Genomic DNA, 23,597 nt, shown 5'->3' with positions numbered 1-23,597 from the left:
CTACATGCTGATATGGAAAGATCTCAAGGGTATATTATCAAAGTAGGAAAAAAAATCAAGATGTGGGGCTTCCCTGGTGGCGCAGTGGTTGAGAGTCCGCCTGCCGATGCAGGGGACGCGGGTTCATGCCCCAGTCCGGGAGGATCCCACGTGCCGCGGAGCAGCTGGGCCCGTGAGCCATGGCCGCTGGGCCTGCGCGTCCGGAGCCTGTGCTCCGCGGCGGGAGAGGCCACAACGGTGAGAGGCCCGCGTACCGAAAAAAAAAAAAAAAAATCAAGATGTGGTATAATGTACACGATTTGCTATTTTTTGTGTAAGGAAGAGGAAAGAATATGAATATATATTCATATTTGCTTACATTTACATAAAGAAACTTTGAAAAGATAAAAAACTAATAAACATAGTTGCCTATAGGGGATGTGGGTAGAAAGGAAATAGGGTGGTCAAGTGTAAGAGCAAACCTTCTCAATGTGTATTTATATTATTTTGATTTTTGAACCATGTGAATATATTATCTATTCAAAATTTAAATTATTTTAAAAATTAAATAGAACATTAGAGAAAATAGTTAAAGCAATGTATAAAAACCATTGTTTTCACTTTAAAACTGAACTGGGCTCTTTTTCGTCTACATACTAAAAACTCAAGATAAATAATTTTGGTTCTTTAGGAATTTGAGCCCCATCAAATTACTAAGATACCTATTTTGAGAATGAATAACTACTGAGAAATATATTATTAAAGAAACATAATAACATATGTCTTGGGACTACTACTTAATACAGGCTTTTCAGACAACAAATATACAAACTGATAAGTTCTCTGTACAATTTTTAAAAACTACTTATTTTTTCCAAATGGCTAATTAAAATGAAAAACCTCAACCATTTCCCCCCAGTATGCTAGAAAGTTAGATCAATGTTATATTGAGACATTTCACATCCAGGTCAAATTCTGGATGAATGCTCGAAACAAGGTGGCTTGCAAAAAAGAGTCAATGATAAGCAAGAAAGAAGGGGGAATAAATGAACCCAGCAAAACAAACCAAAAAATTCACTAGAAAACCTGGCTTAATGATGCCCTGTATGAGAAAGAGAAAAAAACAAAACAAAACAAAACAGAATTCATACCAAACCTAACAGCTAAGATTTGTTGAGTGTTTACTATGAACCAGGTATTATGTTAACTCAGAGTTTTAATCACCAAGCTACATTTGCCTTTCAAGGCCAACAAACACAGAAAAGAGAGGGTTAAGTGGGGATTAAATTCACTTTAATTTAGGTTGAGTATGGATTTATATGGAAGAGGACAGAAAACAAAAGAAAAACTTGTCAAGAAAGCCCATTAAAAAACAATTGAGGGGGCTTCCCTGGTGGCGCAGTGGTGGAGAGTCTGCCTGCCGATGCAGGGGACACAGGTTCGTGCCCTGGTCCGGGAGGATCCTACATGCCGCGGAGCAGCTGGGCCTGTGAGCCATGGCCGCTGAGCCTGCACGTCCGGAGCCTGTGCTCCGCAATGGGAGAGGCCACACAGTGAGAGGCCCGCATACCGCAAAAAAAAAAAAAAAAAAAAAAAATTGAGGGGCTTCCCTGGTGGTGCAGTGGTTAAGAATCCACCTGCCAGTGCAGGGGACACAGGTTCGATCCTTGGTCCAGGAAGATCTCACATGCCGCGGGGCAACTAAACCCATGCGCCACAACCACTGAGCCTGTGCTCTAGAGCCCGCGAGCCACAATTACCGAGCCCGCGCACCACATCTACTGAGGCCCCACACGCCTAGAGCCCTTGCTCCGCAACAAAGAGAAGCCATCGCAATGAGAAGCCGGCGCACTGCAACAAAGAGTAGCCCCCCGCTTGCTGCAACTAGAGAAAGCCTGCGCGCAGCAATGAAGACACAATGTAGCCAAAAATAAATAAATTAATTTTTTTAAAAAAGAAAAAATTCCTAAAAGAAACCCAAAAACAATTGATTCCTTTGATAAATGGGAGCTACAAGAAGATGTTAGAATTATGAGCGTATGATGCTAAACTTGTTGGAAAAGGTTTAATAACAGCACATGATCCTTACAGTTGACTGTAATTCAGAAATAAGGTACTTTTTAAAAAAAAAACTAATACGTACAGATAGAAACACATGGTAAAATGTTAACTGTTGGTCATTGTGCTATTCTTTCTACTTTTCTTTATGCTTCAAAACGTTCATATAAAAAGTTTGAGAAAAGTAACACTGTTCGTATCAGTATTTATGGTTCATAATATTTCTCTTCAAGGAAAGAAAAAAGGAACATTTAGTTTGGGGAGGCACAAAAAAGCAAAGGAAACTTAAGTGGAGGAGACTGTCTTGAAAAAGGCAGGAAAAAATACATTTTTCAGAGACAGGAGCAAAAACAGAAAAGATAAAGAACTAGAGAGATATAACATATCCATCTTGTAAATACTGACAGCAGATATATTCCAAATACAAATCTAATAAGCCCTAGCTCATCATTACTTCTGGTTCTTCTTACACTTGTACTGCTAAAATGCAATATTTTTGAAAACTGATGGTGCATCATATTATTAAGGAGAAAAAGGCCATCTTCTTTGCTCCATAAACACAAAATGTTGTCATTTTTAGATTTGTAAAAAACCAATTAAAATGTTCAACCTAATGACGGTTTTCATTTCTACATCATTTATTTCCTCCCAACTACCTTTGTATCCACCTCTGACTTCAGCATTTGTTCACTAACAAACTGCATCCAATAAATTTTGCTGCAGAAACATCATAAAAGAAAGAATACTGTTGCACATCCTTTTAGCAACACAGAATAGGTCCAGGTCCTTGTTGTAAAATGTTACATGATAAAATCCTTCCATCTGAATAAGTAACTGAATAAGAACAACCTATTTCCTTTGGGATCTAACAAATACGTTCACCAATTCCTGAGTTTGTGAAAATTCATGTAGAATATCATCTCCAGACTCATTCATTTACATGATCAATTTCACCATATCCATACAGCGGTGTATCTACATTCACCTTCTGATATGTCTCATAATTATGAACATGTTCCTCTGTCAGTTTTCTTCTCTTTGCCATTATGGACAGAAAAAAATTTTTTTTTCATTCTCAACTGTGGTTAATGAAAGGTACAAAGAGAAAAATTAAAACTACAAAAAAATAAAAACTACAGTGACTCCAAACTTCTTTCACACTTCCTTGAAAGATAATGCAAAACTCTGAACAATGTATGAAGAAAGGAATGCTAAATATGATGATTCACTTCACCACCGCACCCACCCTTCTAGGAAACCCCATCACTGTTCCACTTACAATTTTTAGTCTTTTTATTTTAGTCTAGTTGGGGATACATCAATTCTTGTTATTCACAGTGGTTATGTTCCATAAAGTCACCACAAATACTTATATAGCAAATACTGAATGACTGCCCCTAGGGAAAATACAAGATTAGGTTGCTACAAGACTCTAATCACACCATTTCATCAACTGATCAATTCATAACCTTGTGTTATGTGCGTTTCCATTTAAAGACATCTTAATTATATTGTTGATTCATTAACATTGAATTCACAGCCAACAGCACTGTAAACTCATGCCTCAATGGATTTTTTTCTACGACACATCATAGCCTTCTTGTGCTTAGGAACACTAGATAGCACCTCAGCAGTATGCTTGGGGGCCATTTTAAACAGTGAAATCACCAACAAAAATGCAAAAAATGTAGCACTAAATATATCACAAAAAGGACATATTATAACAGGAAGGCAAAGCAGTGCTTTGTTGAACCTCAGCTGGGAATCTACACATTGGGAGACTCATGTATTTTGCAGCCCTGCATGTGTGCATGTCCAGGAATGAACATGAAAAGCTCTGTGAGTATTGACTGACTATGACCCAGACTGATTTATCAATAATAATAGTACACATAAACACTTCTTCCTAGACAACCAATCACAAAATATACAAGATGGTCTATTAAGTCTTTTGCTAAACGGGTTTTAACCTGATAATAAGATATAATCACCAGTAACCACATGCTCTGAGAACCCTGTAAACAGTAAAAAAAAAAATGTGTGTTTTGGGTATAAAGGTAATACTACAGACACACCATTAGTAACATATTCACAACTAGCATCTCTTAAAAGTTGCATCTTATTCCAAATTCTAAAACAGCTATTTGAAGGAAAATATAAACATTATCATTACTCTGTATCCTCTTTCATCTACAGATCTCAAAACCTTGCTGTTAAGGGATAAATTGGGCTACCCCCAAATTGATATGCTGAAAGTCCTAATCCCCAGTACCCCAGAATGTGACCTTATTTGAAAAATGGCCATCAAGGATATAATTAGTTAAGATGAGGTCATATGGAGCAGGGTAGGCCCTTAATTTGACTTGTGTCCCAATAAAAGAGGAAACATCGTCACAGACAAGCACACAAAGAGAATGCACGTGAACGACTGCTTGCAAACCACCAGAAGCTAGGAGAGAGGCCTGGAATGGATCCTTCCTTCATGATATTTAGAACGAACCAACGCTGAGGACACCCTGATGTTGGGTTTCTAGCCTCCAGAACTGTGAAACAATACATTTCTGTTACTTAAGCCACCCAGTTTGTGGTACTTTTTTATGGCAGCCCTAGCAAACAAATACACTTTAATAAATATTTTTGGGTTCAAAACATTCCTGTCAAGTACTACCATCTTTGTTTTAAAGGTGATCCACAGAAATAAATAACTTATTATTCTAAATAATTCAATCACAAACTTGATTTCGAAATTTAGAAGTTTCTAGTTTGAATTACATTATGTCCATACCAAACAACTTTTTAAATGGTAAAAAAAATTTACACAAAATTGGCAAAAGACACATTTCTCTAAACAATCTTTAAAATACAAGCTCAAAAAAAAAAAAAGAAAAAAGGCTTTTTAGAGAGCAAGAGCAAGTTGGCAATGCATATTACAATTCTAAACATGCATGTCCTCTGACCCAGAAACTTTCCTTTCGGGAAACAACAATAACAGAAAATAACGTGACTTCCAGTAACAGGTAGGTAAATATATTATGGAATATCCATGTAATAGAAATTGGTGCTTCTATTAAAATGAATGTCTATACAATATAACACAAAAAGATAAAAATAAATTAAATGAAAAAGAGAACCACAGAACTTTATGTGTGTACAGGATTACGTATTTTAATACAGGTATAAAAGATATGAAAATATAAAGAAACAGTAGTAGTCATCTTTAGGATGTAGGGAAAAAGTGGCTTCCACTTTTCAAATCATGTATTTCTGTAACTTTTAAAAAGTTATAGAAATGTACTATTTTGGTAATCAGGGAAAATAAGAATTTTTTCTTTTAAGATATAGTAAGTCCCCAAATTATAACTGACCCCAAACCCCACAGGAACAAATGTCCTTTGTTTCTCCAAATCAAAATACTAGGGAAATAACTAACCTGGTCTGATAAATTTTCTTCTCTAGGAAACAGTGGCTATAGTCAAGTGTTATTTATATTTCAAATGTGATACAGAGTTAAGTTAAATGCTGCTCACAAATATCTATCTTAAGCTTTCTGGAACCAATAAAGCAAGAGAGCTAAACAAGCCAGGATAAGTGATGCGTGAAGATAAATTCTGACACCCAAATGTAAAACTCCAATGAATTTTCCTACAGAAAATGTTACAAAGCTCAGTTAAATATAATTATTGATAGAGTATTACACTTAGGTATAATGTGTTTTAAAGATTGGTTTGAAAACCTATTTATGATATCTAGCAGTATTTCCACAAGCAAAGAAAAATTTAAGAGTTTTTAAAAACACAATTCTGGGCTTCCCTGGTGGCGCAGTGGTTGAGAATCCGCCTACCAATGCATGGTACACGGGTTCGAGCCCTGGTCCGGGAAGATCCCACATGCCGCGGAGCAACTAAGCCCGTGTGCCACAACTACTGAGCCTGCGCTCTAGAGCCCGTGAGCCACAACCACCGAAGCCCACGCGCCTAAAGACCATGCTCTGCAACAAGAGAAGCCACTGCAATGAGAAGCCCGCGCACCCAAAGAAGAGTAGCCCCAGCTCGACACAACTAAAGAAAGCCCGCGTGCAGCAACGAAGACCCAATGCAGCCAAAAATAAATAAATAAATTAATTAAATCTACGTTTTAAAAAAGAAAATCTTAACCCTTAATGTGGTATATGAGCTTAATGAAGTTCTACATGTATCTTTAATTAAAAAAGAAAAAACTTCAGCAGTTTGAACAACTGTCAGTGTTTTATACAGAGAACAAAAATCTTTGTTGATACTTCATTCTCAAGTTATCAGGGTCTAAAAAAATATATAGTTATGAATAGCAACAAGCACAGTCATGTTAATAACGATTACAAAACTGGAAGTCAGAAGGAATATACTTTGTGAAAAGCTAATTTTAAGAAGCTCCATTTCAGGGACTTCCCTGGTGGCGCAGTGGTTAAGCATCCACCTGCCCGTGCAGGGGACACGGGTTCCAGCCCTGGTCTGGGAAGATCCCACATGCCGCGGAGCAACTAAGCTCATGCACCACAACTACTGAGCCTGTGCTCTAGAGCCCGCGTACCACAACTACTGAGCCCGTGTGCCGCAACTACTGAGCCCGTGTGCCGCAACTACTGAAGCCTGCATGCCTAGAGCCCGTGCTCTGCAACAAGAGAAGCCACTGCAATGAGAAGCCCGTATACTGCAACTAAGAGAAGCCCCCACTCGAAGCAACTAGAGAAAGTCTGCACACAGCAACAAAGACCCAACGCAGCCAAAAAAAAAAAGGCAGCTCTGTATCAATTACTTAGTAAATGTTTAATTCAGCCAGAATCCTCTGCCTACCATGCCACACTAGTTGCTGTATATATATATTTTCCTCTTCCCTTCTCTCTGAATAACTCTCTCAAAACTCCAACTAGAGCAATGCAAAGTTCACTTATATCCATCTCTAGAAATTTAACGTTCACAAGATGCTATACTGTGAAATTAAAAAGGTACTGTGTTGCGAGCTTCCCTGGTGGCGCAGTGGTTGAGAGTCCGCCTGCCAATGCAGGGGAAACGGGTTCGTGCCCCGGTCCGGGAGGATCCCACATGCCGCGGAGCGGCTGGGCCCGTGAGCCATGGCCACTGAGCCTGAGCATCCAGAGCCTGTGCTCTGCAACGGGAGAGGCCACAACAGTGAGAGGCTCACGTACCGCAAAAAAAAAAAAAAGGTACTGTGTAACTCCATTCTTGTATTAAAATATGTCACATATAGCCCCAATATATATGCAGAGAAAAGACTGGAAAAATAAATATTAAATTGTCAACACTGATTATCTACAAGTGTTTTTTTTCTTTTATGGTTCTTTAATTGTTTAATTGAACAAGTGAATGTGTAGTTGATGCATTTTACGATGCTGAATTTTTAAAAGATGAAGACATTAGTCACTTGGGATTAGTGAATAACACCAATAAATAATTCAGAATGCTTTTTTTTTACTTTAAATAATCATATTGCTAATTTTGTGATAGAGATAAATAACCAAATGGCTACTTCACTCAAGGCAGCATGTTATTTCCCTATTCCTAAAGTAAAATTATTCTTTACTGACACTTTTTAAAGGATGTCTAAGATAATCATATAATGATCATCATAAAATATATTCTAAAAAATTAAGAATTAAATAAAACTAAAACATAAAATAATGAAAATGCTTATTCTCTAAAATTATTACCAATAATTACCAATAAGAATTTGGAATGGTACAACTCATAGTCATGAAAACATTTTAATGAGTTCTTCGATAAAACCAAAACTTAACATACAGTAATTTACATGTCTTGGTTGACAGCCCACAATAATGTTCATATGGAGATGTAACTAGATTAAAAAATTCTTTATAACGGATATGTTTACAAGCCCATACCCGTTTTATGCATTCTTACCTACATACAGGTATACAGGTAACATACACAAGACGATTATGTGCCTGGCACTGTGCTAAGCCCTTTGTTTGTTTAATCTCATTTAATCCTCATAACACCATGAGACAGGTATACCATCATCCCTACTTCACAGATAAAGGCACAAAGATATAAACATTTCCCTATTGATTGAACTGTTGTCCTTTTGTTAATAATACTTAAACAACAAGGTTATGTTTTAATAATCTATTTTCAAAACATACTTAAAACTGTATAAATACTTAGGGCTTTACATAATTTTTTTTTCAGGAGAGTCCTTTCTTGATGGCTAGGAACTGCTGAAATTAACTGGTTTGAAGAGGAAAGGAGAAGTAAAATTGAAATATAAAGACTCCAACATAAATATACTATCAATCAAATAGCTGCTTTACTTCCATTTCTTTTTAAGACTAGCAAGAATGAACCCTCAGAATATACTGCCAGAATTTTTGTTTTGTGTTTTCTTAGATACTTTTTTATATATTTGGCATTCATTCATCACAGAGACAATTAACTATACTCTTACTTTCTATATTCTTGATGCTGACATAGGAATGGTGGGGGGAGGGGCTTATAGACACCAGAAGAGTCGGAGCCTCCCAGGACTAGCTGATTCCTAAAGATAACAACTTGCCTACCAACAGCTGCCTTTCATATGCAAACTGACCAATCCAGAGTTTATTCCACCAACTATCTCACACACCAAACCCATATTTCCCTTACCTTAAATCATCCCAGGGCCAGGTACCAGGAAACAAGAAAACAACCCTATAGACCAAAGCCTGGAGGAATTAATCAAACTAGCCTATCCTAATCTGTTTATTCTGCCTAGTTTGCCTTTCCCAGGAAAACCTCAATAAGGCTACAACCCTAAAATCTCCCCTGAGCTCTAGTTTTCTGCCTCCTGACTACCCTGTTATCTTCCCCTGCAGCTCTGTGTGGCATGCAGTGACCTCCTCTCTCTGGAACCAGTGAGCATAACAAACTTCCAAGCCTCATTCTCTCTTCCCTTTATGGCCACAATGACTTTACCATAACATATCTAACATATCCAACATGTACATTCTTAGAACAGTTTACAAATTAAAAAATTTAAATTTAAAGGTCAGCTTATCACTTTGGGAGGGGCAGGTTTAAAAGTATGAATAAGCAGAATTTAAGTGTCTGTTCCTCAAAATATCAGTACACAAACTATACCTTCTGTTATAGACTGTATGTTTGTGTCACCCCCTCCCCCAAATTCATATGCTGAAATTCTAGCCCCCAGTGTTATGGTATTAGGAGGTAGGGCTTTGGGCAGTAATTAGGTCATAAGGGTGAAGCCCTCATGATTAGTGCCCTTTCTTAGACAGCTCCCTCACCCTTCTACCATATAAGGACACAATGAAAAGATGGCCATCTAAGAACCAAGAAGCAAGTCCTCACTAGGTAACAAATCTGCTAGCACCGTGATCTTGGATTCCCCAGCCTCAAAAACCGAGAGAAATACAGGTTTGTTGTTTAAACCACCCAGACTATAGTCATTTTGTTGTAGCAGCCTGAATGGACCAAGAAATGTTCTAATTAATTACTCTTCAGTAAATAAACTTTTGAAAATGATGAATCTAACTCCCATCATTTATGTGCTTCTCACAAGAACAAAAAAGGCATCTATGTTTCTTCTGTTATTACTATATCTTTAGAGTGTAACAGTAAAGGAATCGAATTTATTTTATATCTTGCTCCGATATAACATTACCTCTAAACAAAACAAACATACATTTTTGGGAAATTTTGGTATAATTTTTGAATATGAGCTCCAACAAGGTAACTGAAGACTAAACATAAAGAAGTACATTCATAGTTAGCACAATGTCTAGGACAAAGTAGACATCCTCTGTTGAATAAATGCCTGAATTTCAGTTGTAAATGAAAAGATACGTATTGTCTATCTCAAGGAACATATAGAAACAGCATATAGCCACTTCAGTGTAAGGCTTACCTAAAATTACATTCTCACACTAACATTAATGGCTTTTTTCTTTTAAGAAAACATTTATTGAGCACTTAGCACATGCCAAGCATTGTTCTTTGCACTTCATGTGATATCTCACTTAATCCCTTACAACCACCCTTGGCATGATTATCCTAATTTTACAGAAGAGAATACTTAACACAGAGACTAAGCTATGTGCCCAAGATAAGATAGCTAAGAAGTGAAAGAGCCAGGATTTGTATCCAAGCACTCTAATTCCAGAGCCTACCCTTTTATTTTAAAAAAATTAACAGATAATATGTCTACATTTTTTTAAATACATGTAGGGAAAAATCTGTGTCTATCATCCATGTCTTCTACCAGTCTAGTTCTCACCCCTTATCTTACCTCTGCACCAAGAATAAATATATCCATTATTAGTTGGATATATTCTTCCAGGGTTTCTCTTAATATATCTATAAGCGAATACAAATGTATATTTTTCTTTTTTTAATCCAAAATACAGCTTTATACACAATGTTCTACACCTTGCTCTTTTTACTTAATTTATCTTAGAGCTCTTTCTATATTAGTATGCAAAAACCTCCTTCATTCTCTTCATAACTACATAGCATTACACTGACTGAATTATTTGACCAGTTCCCAACAGACTGTCATAAGATTGTTTCTAATATTTGCTATTATAAGCAATGTTGCAGTAACACTCATTTTGTATATGTACAAACGTAGCTATCAAATCAAGAGCTATACTCTTGGACTTCTTGGAGAAAGGGTTTGTGCATCTGTAATTCTGATATATGCTGGCAAAATAACCCTCATAAGGGTTTATCAATTTACACTAACAACCTATGGAACACTTATTTACTGACAGCCTCACTATACAGAGATGGTACCCCAGTCATACACATAGTCTTCTGTATTTCTCTTAGTATGAATGAGGCTGAAGAGTATTCACTGTTTAAAAGACATTTGTATTTCCTTTTCTGTGAAGTGCCTCTTCCTATCCTTTGCCCATTTTGCTACTGTCTTCTCCTTATCTCATCAATTTCTATGAGTGCTTTATATCTCGGAGACTTGCATTTTGATTTCAATATAAATATTAAAATTCATAAATATTTCCTATTTGCCTTTTAACTTTTACAGTGACTTCTACATAGCAAAATTATTTTTACTTCCATGGAGTTTACTTTATGTTTTCACAATTCAGAAAGGATTTCCTGACTCCAAAATAATTTTTAAAAAATTAGTCCATGTTTTCTTTGAGCACATTTATCATTGTAACCTTTACATTTAAATATGCGATTGATTTAGAATTTATCCAATACATACATGGCGTGAGGTATTAATCCAACTTTTTGATTCCCTAGATGATGCTCTTACTTATACCAAGATCATTTATTGACTATCCCTCACTTGAATTTTTTCTCCGTTGATTAGTTTATATCTGGGCTATCTATTCTATTTTATTTAATATGTCTATTTGTGGGGCAGTTTTAACTACCAAGGCTTTAAGATTAAAATATGTTACTATCTATTTATATATATATGTATTTCGCTCTCATTTTTCAGAGTTTTCCTGGCTACGTTGGTTTATTTTTTCCCTATGAACTAGAGAATCCATTTGTCAAGTTCCTGGGGGGAAAAAAAAAACACTTGCTATTTTTATTAGGATCATATTAAACTGATATTAATTTTAGAGAAACTGGCAGGTCTATGTAGGTTGGGTATTCCTATCCACAAATGTGGTTTCAATTTTTCAAGTTTTTTCTATCCCTCATACGTGCTTTCAAGTCTTCTTCATATTATGTCTCACACAATCTTAGGTTATGCCTAAGTCATTTTGTCTTTTTCTTGCTATTGTAAATGCTGCCTTTGCTTTGACTGTTGACATCTAATTGAATCTCGTTTCCACTAGGTTTTTTTTTTTTTTTTTTTTTTTTTTTTTTTTGCTGTACGCGGGCCTCTCACTGCTGTGGCCTCTCCCGTTGCGGAGCACAGGCTCCGGACACACAGGCTCCGCGGCCATGGCTCGCGGGCCCAGCCGCTCCGCGGCATGTGGGATCTTCCAGGATAGGGGCACGAACCCGTGTCCCCTGCATCGGCAGGCGGACTCTCAACCACTGCGCCACCAGGGAAGCCCTAGGTTTTGTTTTTTAATTGAGGAATAGTTGATTTACAATATTATCTAAGTTTCAAGTGTACAACATAGTGATTCACAATTTTTAAAGATTATACTCCATTTATAGTTATAAAATATTGGCTATATTCCCTGTGCTGCGCAACATATCCTTGTAGCTTATTTATTTTATACATAGTAGTGCCTCTTAATTCTCTACCCCTATCTTGCCCCTCCTTCCTTCCTTCCCTCTCCTCACCTGTAACCACTAGTTTATGCTCTGTATCTCTGAGTCTGTTTCTGTTTTGTTATCTTCACTAGTTTGTTTTATTTTTTAGATTCTAGAACTTATAGGTAAAGCACCTAAACTTTCCTCCAATTGTCTTCAGAAACTCCTAAGGGTCCTTAGGGTCTCTTTTAGCCTTACCCTATTCCTTCCTCACTTTCATTTCTCTTTCAAAGAAGCAACATCATTCCCTCAGAGGGCACATTTCCCAGGGGCTCTTGCCTACATGCCAGCACATATACAACTTATAGTTACAATTATTTCAGCTATTAGTGAAATCAAGAACTTCTATGTGAATGCATCTTGTGACTTCAAAACCTTTGTTTCCTTGGGGACTTCCCTGGTGGTGCAGTGGTTAAGAATCTGCCTGCCAATGCAGGGGACACAGGTTCGAGCCCTGGTCCAGGAAGATCACATGTCACAGAGCAACAAAGCCCATGTGCCACAACTACTGAGCCTGCACTCTAGAGCCCACACGCCACAACTACTGAAGCCCGCCCGCCTAGAGCCCGTGCTCCGCAACAAGAGAAGCCACCGCAATGAGAAGCCCGTGCACCGCAACGAAGAGTAGCCCCCGCTCGCTGCAACTAGAGAAAGCCCGGGCGCAGCAACGAAGACCCAACGCAGCAAATATAAATAAAATGAATAAACTTAAAAAAAATGATGAAAGGTTAAATAATCATTAAAATATCCCTAAACAGTATTTTAAAACCATGGGGAAATATTTACTAAAGTGTTATTCAATTATTACTGAAAAAAAAAGTTGAGAAAGAAAAACATATTCCCAGTCCATAATCAGAAACATATATGAGAATAGAAAAACTGTCAAATGACTGCAGTATTTATCTGTGCATGATGGCATTATGGTTTTTATTTTCCCTATATTTCCTGATTACCCTCCCAAGAATATGTAATAAGGGACTTCCCTGGTGGCGCAGTGGTTAAGAATCCACCTGCCAATGCAGGGGACATGGGTTCAAGCTCTGGTCTGGGAAGATCTCACATGTCGTGGAGCAACTAAGCCCGTATGCCACAAGTACTGAGCTTGCGCTCTAGAGCCCCCAAGCCACAACTACTGAAGTCCGTGTGCCTAGAGCCCGTGCTCCACAGCAAGAGAAGCCACCACAATGAGAAGCCCGTGCACTGCAACGAAGAGTAGCCCCCACTCACCGCAGCTAGAGAAAGCCCGCATGCAGAAATGAAGACACAACACAGCCAAAACTAAAAATAAATAATTAAGTTTTTAAAAAAGAATATGTAATAAAACTATGAAAAACTAAAAATGTGTTATTTCAGAATAGTAGGACACCCAGCAAAGGAATAAAATGAAACTAAACTTAGACATTAATAAAGAAATAAGGTATTTTAAAATAATGTGAAAAACACATTACTAAAGAATTATAGAATGTTTTCCTTATGGCCAAGAAAAGCTAAAATAAAATTCTGCCATACTAGAACTGAAGAAAAAAGAGTAATTCCAGGTAAATAAAATATTATGGTTTAAAGAAAGCCACCAAAATTCAAGAAATTTCCCTTTTAACAAAATTAACTCCAGTAATACAACTGTACACAGCACAGATTTTTCTAGCATGTAAAGTAATCACAACAATTCATTAAGATATAAAAATAATTATTGCCTTTTAAGTTCCATCAGCATGGGGGGAAAAAAAGCCACAGAAGCTGAGATAAGATAAACCATGAGCTTTTTAATATGGATTCTTTATTAATGTTTCCCACTTTTCTACTCATTTAACACAATCCTAGTCCAAAGAAACCCTGTAACAATGGCTGAATAGATTTTCTCTATTAGTTTTAATATGTATCCCAAGTACCTGATATGCCTTACAGCCTAGGAAAACTTAATATCTATGAAGTGAGACTTGATTTCTTCAAAGCAATTTTAAAAATACATGGGGGGGGGGCTTCCCTAGTGGCGCAGCGGTTGAGAGTCCGCCTGCCGATGCAGGGGACGCGGGGTCGTGCCCCAGTTTGGGAGGATCCCACATGTCGCGGAGCGGCTGGGCCCATGAGCCGTGGTCACTGAGCCTGCGCGTCCGGAGGCCACGACAGTGAGAGACCCGTGTACCGCCAATTTTTTGAAAAAAGGAATGAAAAAAAAAAAAGAAAGAAAAAAATACATGGGGTTTGTGAGAAATGAGCTTTAACAACAGTGCTATACTCATATGACATATCGGGGACATGGAACCCAAAGAACACAGTCAGCCCTCCTTATCCGTGAGTTCCACATCTCAGCATTCAACCAACACGTGGATGGAAAGTACAGCTGACCCTTGAACAAGATGGGTTTGAACTGCAAGGATCCACTTATACATCGGTTTACTTCAATAAATATATAATGCCTGTATTTTCATTTTACAGATCTTTGTGTAAGGGAAGAGTTTATGCTCAGAGATCACAAAATGTGGAATCATAAAACTAGGGTTTGAGTTCTGATTCTATCCAAACTGTTTCAGTTTCTTGCCCTTGGGTGAGTCACTTTCAATCCCTTTGTTTTTAAGGCAAAGATAGCAGTATGGAGCCTTTCACTTGCATGGGGGATCAGCACCCCTAACACCCATGTTGTTCAAAGGTCAACTATATTTGGGGAAAAAAAAATTCCAGAAATTTCCAAAAAGCAAAACTTGAATTTCCCAAATAGTCAGCAACTATTTACATATCATTTACATTGTATTTATAGCTATTTACATTGTATTAGGTATTATAAGTAATCTAGAAATGATTTTAAACATATGTGTAGGTTATATGCAAATACTATGCCATTTTATAACAGGGACTTGAGCATCCATGGATTTTGGTATCTTCGAGGGTCCTGGAACCAATCCTCCATGGATTCTGAGAGACGACTGTACTTATACTAAGGTGATAGAACCTAGACCATCTTGGCTATCATCTGTAACAAGAATCCTTAGTAACTGCTCAAACTGTGAAACTTTCCATACTCCTGTTCTTTCAAGGAACATATGTGGCTCACTTCCAATCAGATAAAAACACTAACATACCAAACACAAAGAGAAAATCATTGGTTCCAAATCATTTAAAGAAGCCTCTATTTGTTAGACTGTTCAGATTAGGCATCTACTACTATCATTGCTTCTCTGTGGGTTAATGGTTTTATAAAGCATTCACCAAACCAATGCATCCTACAGAGAGATACATGGCAGACCTGATACAACATAATTAACCCAAGTTCCAATGTTAGCCACCAAATCAGTTGTGCCTGGCAGTTACTATGGACTTTGGATAGTAGCACAGCACAGCATTAGACAACAAAGGGGTAGAGAATATGATATATAACACAGGAAAGAAGACTGTGTGTTACCACAGTAAGTTTTTGTTCCTTTGTTTAAATATTCTTCATACCACAAAAGGTTATAATGAAATACTAAAGTGGTATCACAATGCAAGCACCTTGGTAAAATAATGATTCATTTCAATAGGCCATCAATAGACTGGCAAAAAAACAATCTGTGCATTAGTATTTGATCTGCCTGAAATAGAAGATACTACTGTAAATAATTCTAAACATAAGCACAATTTAGTGAATAAGGTAGGAGACTGGTAGACTTAAATTTTCAGATTCAATTTATAGCTGTTCACCAGTCACCTGCTGTTTTGACAAGTTACTTACCAACTTGTGCTGCCATTTCTCCGTAAATTTATCCCCTAAGATGAGGATAATTCTTGCAAATTGTGTCACAAGCATTTTGAAAGGAACCATGAGTTATTGTGTAATGCTCTTGAAATTCCTCAGGTGTAGGGTCCTACACAAAGTAAAGTATTATTATACATCTCTCTAACAGTAGTCATCTGTTTGCATTATGATTTTTTTTCCCTACCCTCGACACTGATTCTTGGACACTAACCTTTCTCAAAGTAAAGCATCCAAAGCAAGCCTCCATTCCTGAACCAAGTAATTATTTTTTCAAGTCTTCATATCATCCACATCCTTCTCTTCCTTATAAGGTATTATGAAAATTAGTAGTTATAAAACATAAAGAGCTTCTTTGGTTCATTAAGGAATATATGGGATTATCTGAATTTTTAAATCCACTCTTATATGAATAATTTTATTTCCCATATTTATACATTTATTTTCCTATATTACTTTTTAAATTTCAACTATATTTTAAGGAGTTCATTTATAGATTTATGTTTTATGAACAGAGAGAGCAGGTCAGAAAATGAAGAAGAAAGGCAAGCAAATTACTGCTATATGACCAAAATGTTTTTATTGGAATGATCAACAGCAGAAATTACCATTTTGGGCCACAAAAAACAGAATCAATGCTCATAATATTTTTATCTTCAGTAGAAGAGTTGAGCACAAGCTACAAAAAGTTTTATCATACTATTCAAAACTTTATCTATTATTGGCTTTACAATGAAGTCAGTCTTCAGTTCAAGAATAAAACATATATATTTGAATTTTTAGTTTGTGTTGATACAATATTACATCTGAAACTAGAATTCTCAACCTTCTTACACGGTTCCTAAAATGGCTTCTCTTTGAATTTATGCACAGGGAAGGGACTGGGGAGGGATTAAAAAAAACATGATGTCATCATTGTATACCTTTAGTCATAAAATAATAATTTTAAGAGTTTTTTAAACCCTCAGAATTACATTAAAATAATGATGTAAACTAGTTTGCTCCTTGAATAAATATTCCTCTACCTTCTAAATATGGCAGGGGCAAAACTTTGTGGGATAAAGATAAAACCACAGGGTTTAGAGTGTTCTCTTAATATCTGCTACTCTAGTGGTTAAGCTCTTTTAACTTCAGTTTCCTCATCTGAAAAAGGGGGACCATAACACATGCCCTAGCTAACAAGCAAGACTGTTGTGAGGATTAAATAAAATACATAATCTATTCAAAAGAACTCTGTACACCATAAAACGCTATTAAAACAGTCATTTTTAACAAACTGTATCACATTTGCAAATTATGGACATAAAATAGTTTAGCACTGTTTCTAACACAAAACAAATGGAAACAGGTGTGTAAAACATATATTTAGGTCCATGGACACCAAATTTTACCTATGGTGGATACACAGTGAGTAAATAATCTTATTAAGAAAAGTCCACTTTCTAAATGTTATCTTAAAATTTCCAGAAGCAAATTTGGAAGTACAAAAATAAAACTAAAAGTTTATTTAGGTGGACTGACCAAGCACTTTGAAGATTAAATATACTATTTACCTGTTAGCTATGAATTAAGGAAAAAACTGAGAGCCTCTAGATTTTAAAAGGTTTAAAAAAATTCCTATGAAGGAAAAATACATACATAAAAGTGAAATAGATGTTCACTTCTCTGGAAATAGTTCAGAAAGAGCTAGTAGTGACAGCAAGGATTATACATTTACAAGAGAATGGAGATGAACATGGACGTAATCTGCACTCTTGGTATAATAAAGGAAATGAGTGAAATCTTCCCGTGTGGTTACTAGAATGTCCAGAATGGAAACTTCTCCCAACAGGCCATAGGTCAAATCTATTTACTACACTGTAAGGCTGAGTCCTCCAGGAGGTTACCATGACTCTCAAGAATAGCTTATCCTTAATGAAGGAGGCGACCTCTTTCTCTTTTACTTCTTAATATTCAGTATGCTTATAAAGCCAATCTCTATAAGAAAACAATTCTTAGCTTTCTGTTTGCTTTCTTCATGACACAAGTTTAAAGCTCTGATGAAGTGAACTATGTTTATTACATGGTCCTAAAATTCAACCAGACTCATTCTGTTACCCAAAGACTTCAAAAGCAATTAAATGGGAACTCTGTACCTTCTAATTCATTCCTCAAACTCATAAATTTTAGAAAAAGGCTAGAAAAGGAGTATATTTAAATCATTAAGGAATTATTCCAAAGGGAAATAATTTTGGTTAAAAACATTATTACATTTTCCACTCAATCCCCTTAAATCAAAACTGAGGTTAAAAGATTAAGTTCCTATCAGAGCAACTACCTCCCTTTGAACTTTAACTTTTTCCTACCTCTTTAACTAGGTACACTTCAATACATCATTGAATCTGGACTTCTAGCAATAAAAAGTTTTTCTCAGGATAAGGATTCTCTTCCATAAAGCTATTTCAGCTCTAGATTTATTTTCTGGCTATTTATGTGACCAATCATTGAATTAAACTTAAGGCTTCACTTTCTCCCAGGAATCTTCAATTCTATCCCACAATGACATTTCCCATCATTTAAACTTCCTAGTCTCAAAATACATACCACATCATGTCAAATTTCAATTCTCTCTAGTTATTTCATTTACACATTTCCCATCATTTAAACTTCCTAGTCTCAAAATACATACCACATCATGTCAAATTTCAATTCTCTCTAGTTATTTCATTTACATATGCCTTAATGCCCAACCCAGGTTCTAAATTTTTCAAAGACAAAGTTTATGCCTTTCACTTTTCTATTCCATAGACTGTGATGTACTCTGGACAACAAGGCAATCCTAAAGAGGTATCAAAAATTAGGTAAACCCACCCTCCCAACTTTATATCGCCAAGTATTGCTTCCAGGATGAATCAACAGAGTGAATTAAATGTCACAACGTAATCATCACAGTGTCAGCATGACCACAAAGAAGCCTCTTCTGGCTAGTTAAGTTTCTCAGAACCTCACCTATAGGGTTAAAAGCTGTTCCAGGCACTATAATAATCATTATACTATTAGTGCACAGTGTCTACCACCCTTGTGTTGGACACAGAACAGATGTTTACTAACATTTAAAAAATGTAAATCTTAGTAAATTTCAGTAACAATATTGGCAATTTCTTTGTGCTAGCTTTGTACTTTCTACTTGCCCTGAAGCCTCTGAGAAATTACTAAAGCAATACAGAGATACGTTCAGTTATTTCTGTGGGGCATGTTAAGTATAAGAATAGTAACAGCCGCAATACCATGAAAATCTCAACCTGAGGCAGCATTCCAAGCTAAGCAAAAAAGGTAAAGGATCCATCTGCCTCTGAAGCAGTGATAACAAATACTTATCAATAAATTACCATTCATGTCTAACAACATGACAACCTCAATGCCTAAGATTATGAAAATCTGATAAGATTCCATAAAATATTCTTCATGAGGTAGAGTACAAGAAAACTACCATTTATCTTGAGTTTTGCAATAATTAAACCTATTGTATTAAGCATCACTACTATTCATCCAAAAAAATTAAATTACAAATCAAGGCAGAAGAAAAGAGATTAAAACCCTATCAACGAAGGATGAAAACTACACCATAATTTACAAGTTAGAAAAGTGAGGTTGGGCACGGTGGTGAGATGGTATGAAAAAAGAGTAACATACCTTAATTTAATACCTTAATATATTATACTTACATTAACCTCTCAAAAGTAGACTAACAATAGAAACCACTTAAAAAATGACGTGGTAAAGAAAGATAACTGCCATAGAAAATACCGAGGTGCCATTATTGTTAAAGTTAAAAGAAACTGTAAATCAGTACAGCTGTAATCTTATCTGAATTTACCATCTTAAGAATTAACTTTTAGTTAACACAACTGAAAGTGAAATTCACATAACAATTTTTCTAAATGTGGTAATATTTGACTTTAAAATATGTATATCCAGGAAAACAGAACATGAAATGTGACCAAATTCCTCAAAATTCTCATTACCCTACAAATTATTTTAAATTTGGTTCGTATGGCTACTACATAATCAGGACATCTCATAGACACAAAACTTTTAATAGCTAGTGTTATTACTTGAAAGTAAGATACTACGAAAATAAAAGATATTTCAAACTAAATGAAATCATGTATTTAAAATATAATAGGAAGAACAAGAGAATACTTAGGATTATATTTTTGGCAAGTAAGTGAAAGTAAAAAGCTTTCATCTTAATTTTCCCCCTTTCTGATACATGGAACACAACACAGTAAATTATGCAATTAAAATCTGCCCAGAAAAAAAAAAACAACAAGAAGATAAAAAATAAAATCTGCCCAGGGTGGCTGAACAGTACTGATAAAAGAGGACCTACATACTGTATATTCTATACCAATATACTTAATACCAAAGAAGATCTATACACTGCAGGGTGGTTTTCGCTATTGTTTTACATCACCATAATTATGTTCTGAAGCCACAGCTTCATACAATAAAGGTTTATACGGCTTCCCTGGTGGCGCAGTGGTTGACAGTCCGCCTGCCGATGCAGGGCACACGGGTTCATGTCCCGGTCTGGGAAGGTCCCACATGCCGCGGAGCGGCTGGGCCCGAGAGCCATGGCCACTGAGCCTGCGCGTCCGGAGCCTGTGCTCCGCAACGGAAGAGGCCACAACAGTGAGAGGCCGGCGTACCGCAAAAAAAAAAAAAAAGGGTTTATAATAGCAGTAGTTAAAAAAAGAAACCACAAAATAATTAAAGTACTTAGAAGCATGCAAACTGTAAAGGATCTATTTAATGCCTGGTTTGCTTTTAAAGCCTGATAAAAAGAAAACATGGGTTTAGGACTAGAGAAATTGTTTGACATTTCTAACTTAAATGATATGATTATTAGAAATAGCAAACAAAAAAATTTTCAACTTACCTGGTTTCTTTCTGGATTTTTCATGACCTAGCTGCCCTAGATCATTACATCCACATGTGTATACTGTTCCATCATCCAGAACAAATACAGTATGTCTGAGTCCACATCCTACATCTCGAACCTTTTTATTTATAAAAAAGTCACTTTTTCTGGGCTCTAGTACAATTTCTTCATCAATTCCACCCAAACCTAGCTGTCCAAAAGATGCATTTCCCCAGCACAACATGTTTGTAATTCTTTTGGTCTTCCAGTTTCAATAAAACACTCCCTTCTGAAACACTGGCAAGTTGGAGGTACCCCTATGTCTGAGAAGATAGAAAAAAAGTTAATATGACTTCAAAGGAAACATAATGTATAACTGCTCTTTCAAGTACTAGGCTACAATAATCACTATGTAGTAAACATGAAATTTACTTTATAAAGTGTTACAGAAGTATCATTCAATTTCAAAAAACAATCAGATGTATATTTTTTAAATTATCATACAGAAATGTTTAGGAAAAATACATCATTCCCCATGATTCTTTGCAAAATCTAAATATTAACTAGTTTTGACTTTTTGTTGCCTTATAATAGACTAATCAAATTGAAATAGTAAGTATCCTGATGAAGTTAATCTTTTTTTTCCTTTTTGCTTTGAATAATTTCAGTGGGAGCAAGAAATATGACATCTATCCACTGCTCCCAAAATCAGATATATACTCAGTGAAAAATTTAGCCAACTACAGAAACATAAAACCTTGCAATCTCCCTCAAGTCAAAGAATAATTAGACTTCCTAACACCTACCTCCACATTAACAGAAAACTGAAGTTCTTATCTGTACTAGAAATAAAGCCAATAATGGAAACTTTGAGTTTCCCACAACTTAAAAGACTCTTCCAACTAACAGGCCCCAGATAAAATTACAGTTCTCTAGGTAAGCTTTGATCTTAAGAAAATCACCTCCAAAGATCATACTTTACAAATCAAAATATTAACACTCTGACCTCACTACTAATTTAATTTAAAAACTAAATCAGTGTACCTATTATAATACAAAAGAATGCAGTTTAAAGATCAAGACTCTCCCCCAAAATTCAACATTTTCTATTTCTAGTGGGAACCATGACTGAAAAATATCTCCCCAATGCGATCTACATCTATCTATACCCCTGAGACAATTATTTGAAGATGGAAAAAAAACTGCAAATAACTCCGGCACTGCCGATTTTTCAAGAATAGAAATGCGGACTGGGACACTGAGAGTTTGGTGGCGAAATCTGTAGAACTTTCCAGTACGGTGACTGAATATTTCTTTGCTTATATAGACACGGATAACAAAGAGTCCACTTCATCTAAACCTACACAGATTTTTAGATACATCGCTTTACTAAATAACACAATTACAGGAAGTCAGCCTTATTCCCGTGTAGGTACCCACATTCCTTACACAGAACCTAAGAAGTTTCAAAACCCAACTTTCCTAAGTGCTGGCTAGCAAGTGCTGAAGCTGTCTCATTCCATCCATGACCCATCCATTAAGAAAAGTTTGATTTTATCCTTTTGGGGCATCAGAACCCGATAGTTCCCGAGAGTTCTGCACTGTATTCCCGGTTTTTGTTGTTTTTTTTAAGGAGAGGACAGGACAACACCCCAAATTCCAACGCACGAGGTTTAACAATCCTTTTCTTTAAAAAAGAGGGGTAATGGGAAAGGCGTCCTCTCGCCAGCAACAGGTAGGGGAAAGAGAAGCAGTTTATTCCCATCATTCCCTGAATATGCACTGAGATCAGCTTACGGGGACCGGGAGAGAGAAATCATCTGCACACACCCAACCTCACGGGCCGACCGCAGCAGCCGCAGAGGCCGGCGGACGAGGCTCGGCACCTCGGCGGCCCTCGTCCCAGGGAGGCCCTTCCCCAGGGAGGTGCGACATTCCAGCCCCCGGGCCAGGGGGCCCGACACTGCCCTCGTGCCCCCGCCCAGCCCGAGGAAACGCTGAGAAAGCACCCAGCGCCAGGCCGGCCTGTATCCGCCCAGCCCCCTCCCTAACGCCGTCACACGCCCCCGAACCCACCGGGGCAATGACTCACCCGGCCCCTCAAGGCAGGGGAAGCCCAGGGCGGCTGGGGGCGGCGCCTCCCGCAAGACGGAGGCAGCGCAGCAGCTGAGACAGGTCTCCAGCTCCCGGACCCTCCTCCTTCAGCCAGTGGCTGCGAACACCAGAGCTCCTAGGGTGTCGGTGAAGCTGCTCCGCTGCTCACCTCCTCGGCTCCTGTGAAACTTTACCGGGTTCCTCAGAGAAAAGCAGCCGCCACTGCTCTCTAGCCCAGAGCCAGCCGTCAGCGACCCGGATGGAGCGGGAGGGGAAGGACGGGAGGCGAGCGAGGCGGAGAACACTAGGGGTGGGGAAGAGTTGGGGCAGAGACTCGGGAGGAGAAGGGAGAGAGGGAGGGAGGAGGCAACGCGGGGGAGGGGGAGGGGTCGGCGTCGGCCGGAAGTGAACCGCGGAGCACGCGCGCGAGCCCTCCCACTTCGCGGCCCGCGCGCCTGCGCCGGAATCCTCCCAGGGCACACCGACACGGGCGCCTGCGCAGTGTGGTGCTTTGCGTTGCCTTAAGAGAAAAATGCCAAGCACAGAAGTTGGAATTTGCAAGACAAATGGAGGTGTTTGGTGT

At 37.5% G+C, this 23,597-nt stretch overlaps 1 protein-coding gene across 4 annotated transcripts in view; it reads right to left on the bottom strand.

Annotated features, from left to right (window-relative positions):
• The window catches only part of HERC4 (HECT and RLD domain containing E3 ubiquitin protein ligase 4), a 141,808-nt gene extending 118,425 nt beyond the window's left edge, over window positions 1-23,383 (bottom strand). Inside the window, exons 1-2 of one of the 4 annotated variants that reach the window (XM_081248689.1) lie at window positions 22,997-23,383; window positions 20,939-21,243 (exon numbers count right to left, since the gene is read on the bottom strand). In XM_081248689.1, the coding sequence (XP_081104815.1) occupies window positions 20,939-21,164 (226 nt within the window). In that variant the 5' untranslated portion in view covers window positions 21,165-21,243; window positions 22,997-23,383. Of the gene's footprint in view, window positions 1-15,996; window positions 16,105-20,938; window positions 21,244-22,996 lie in introns of those variants that run through there. The other 3 variants (XM_081248688.1, XM_081248690.1, XM_081248691.1) reach the window with 3 other exon arrangements.
• Window positions 23,384-23,597: the final 214 nt, after the last annotated feature.

The sequence above is a fragment of the Mesoplodon bidens genome (genome assembly GCF_964165515.1).
Source record: "Mesoplodon bidens genome assembly, chromosome: 1".
NCBI lineage: Eukaryota > Metazoa > Chordata > Mammalia > Artiodactyla > Ziphiidae > Mesoplodon > Mesoplodon bidens.
This window is presented reverse-complemented; position numbering and strand designations above follow the sequence as displayed.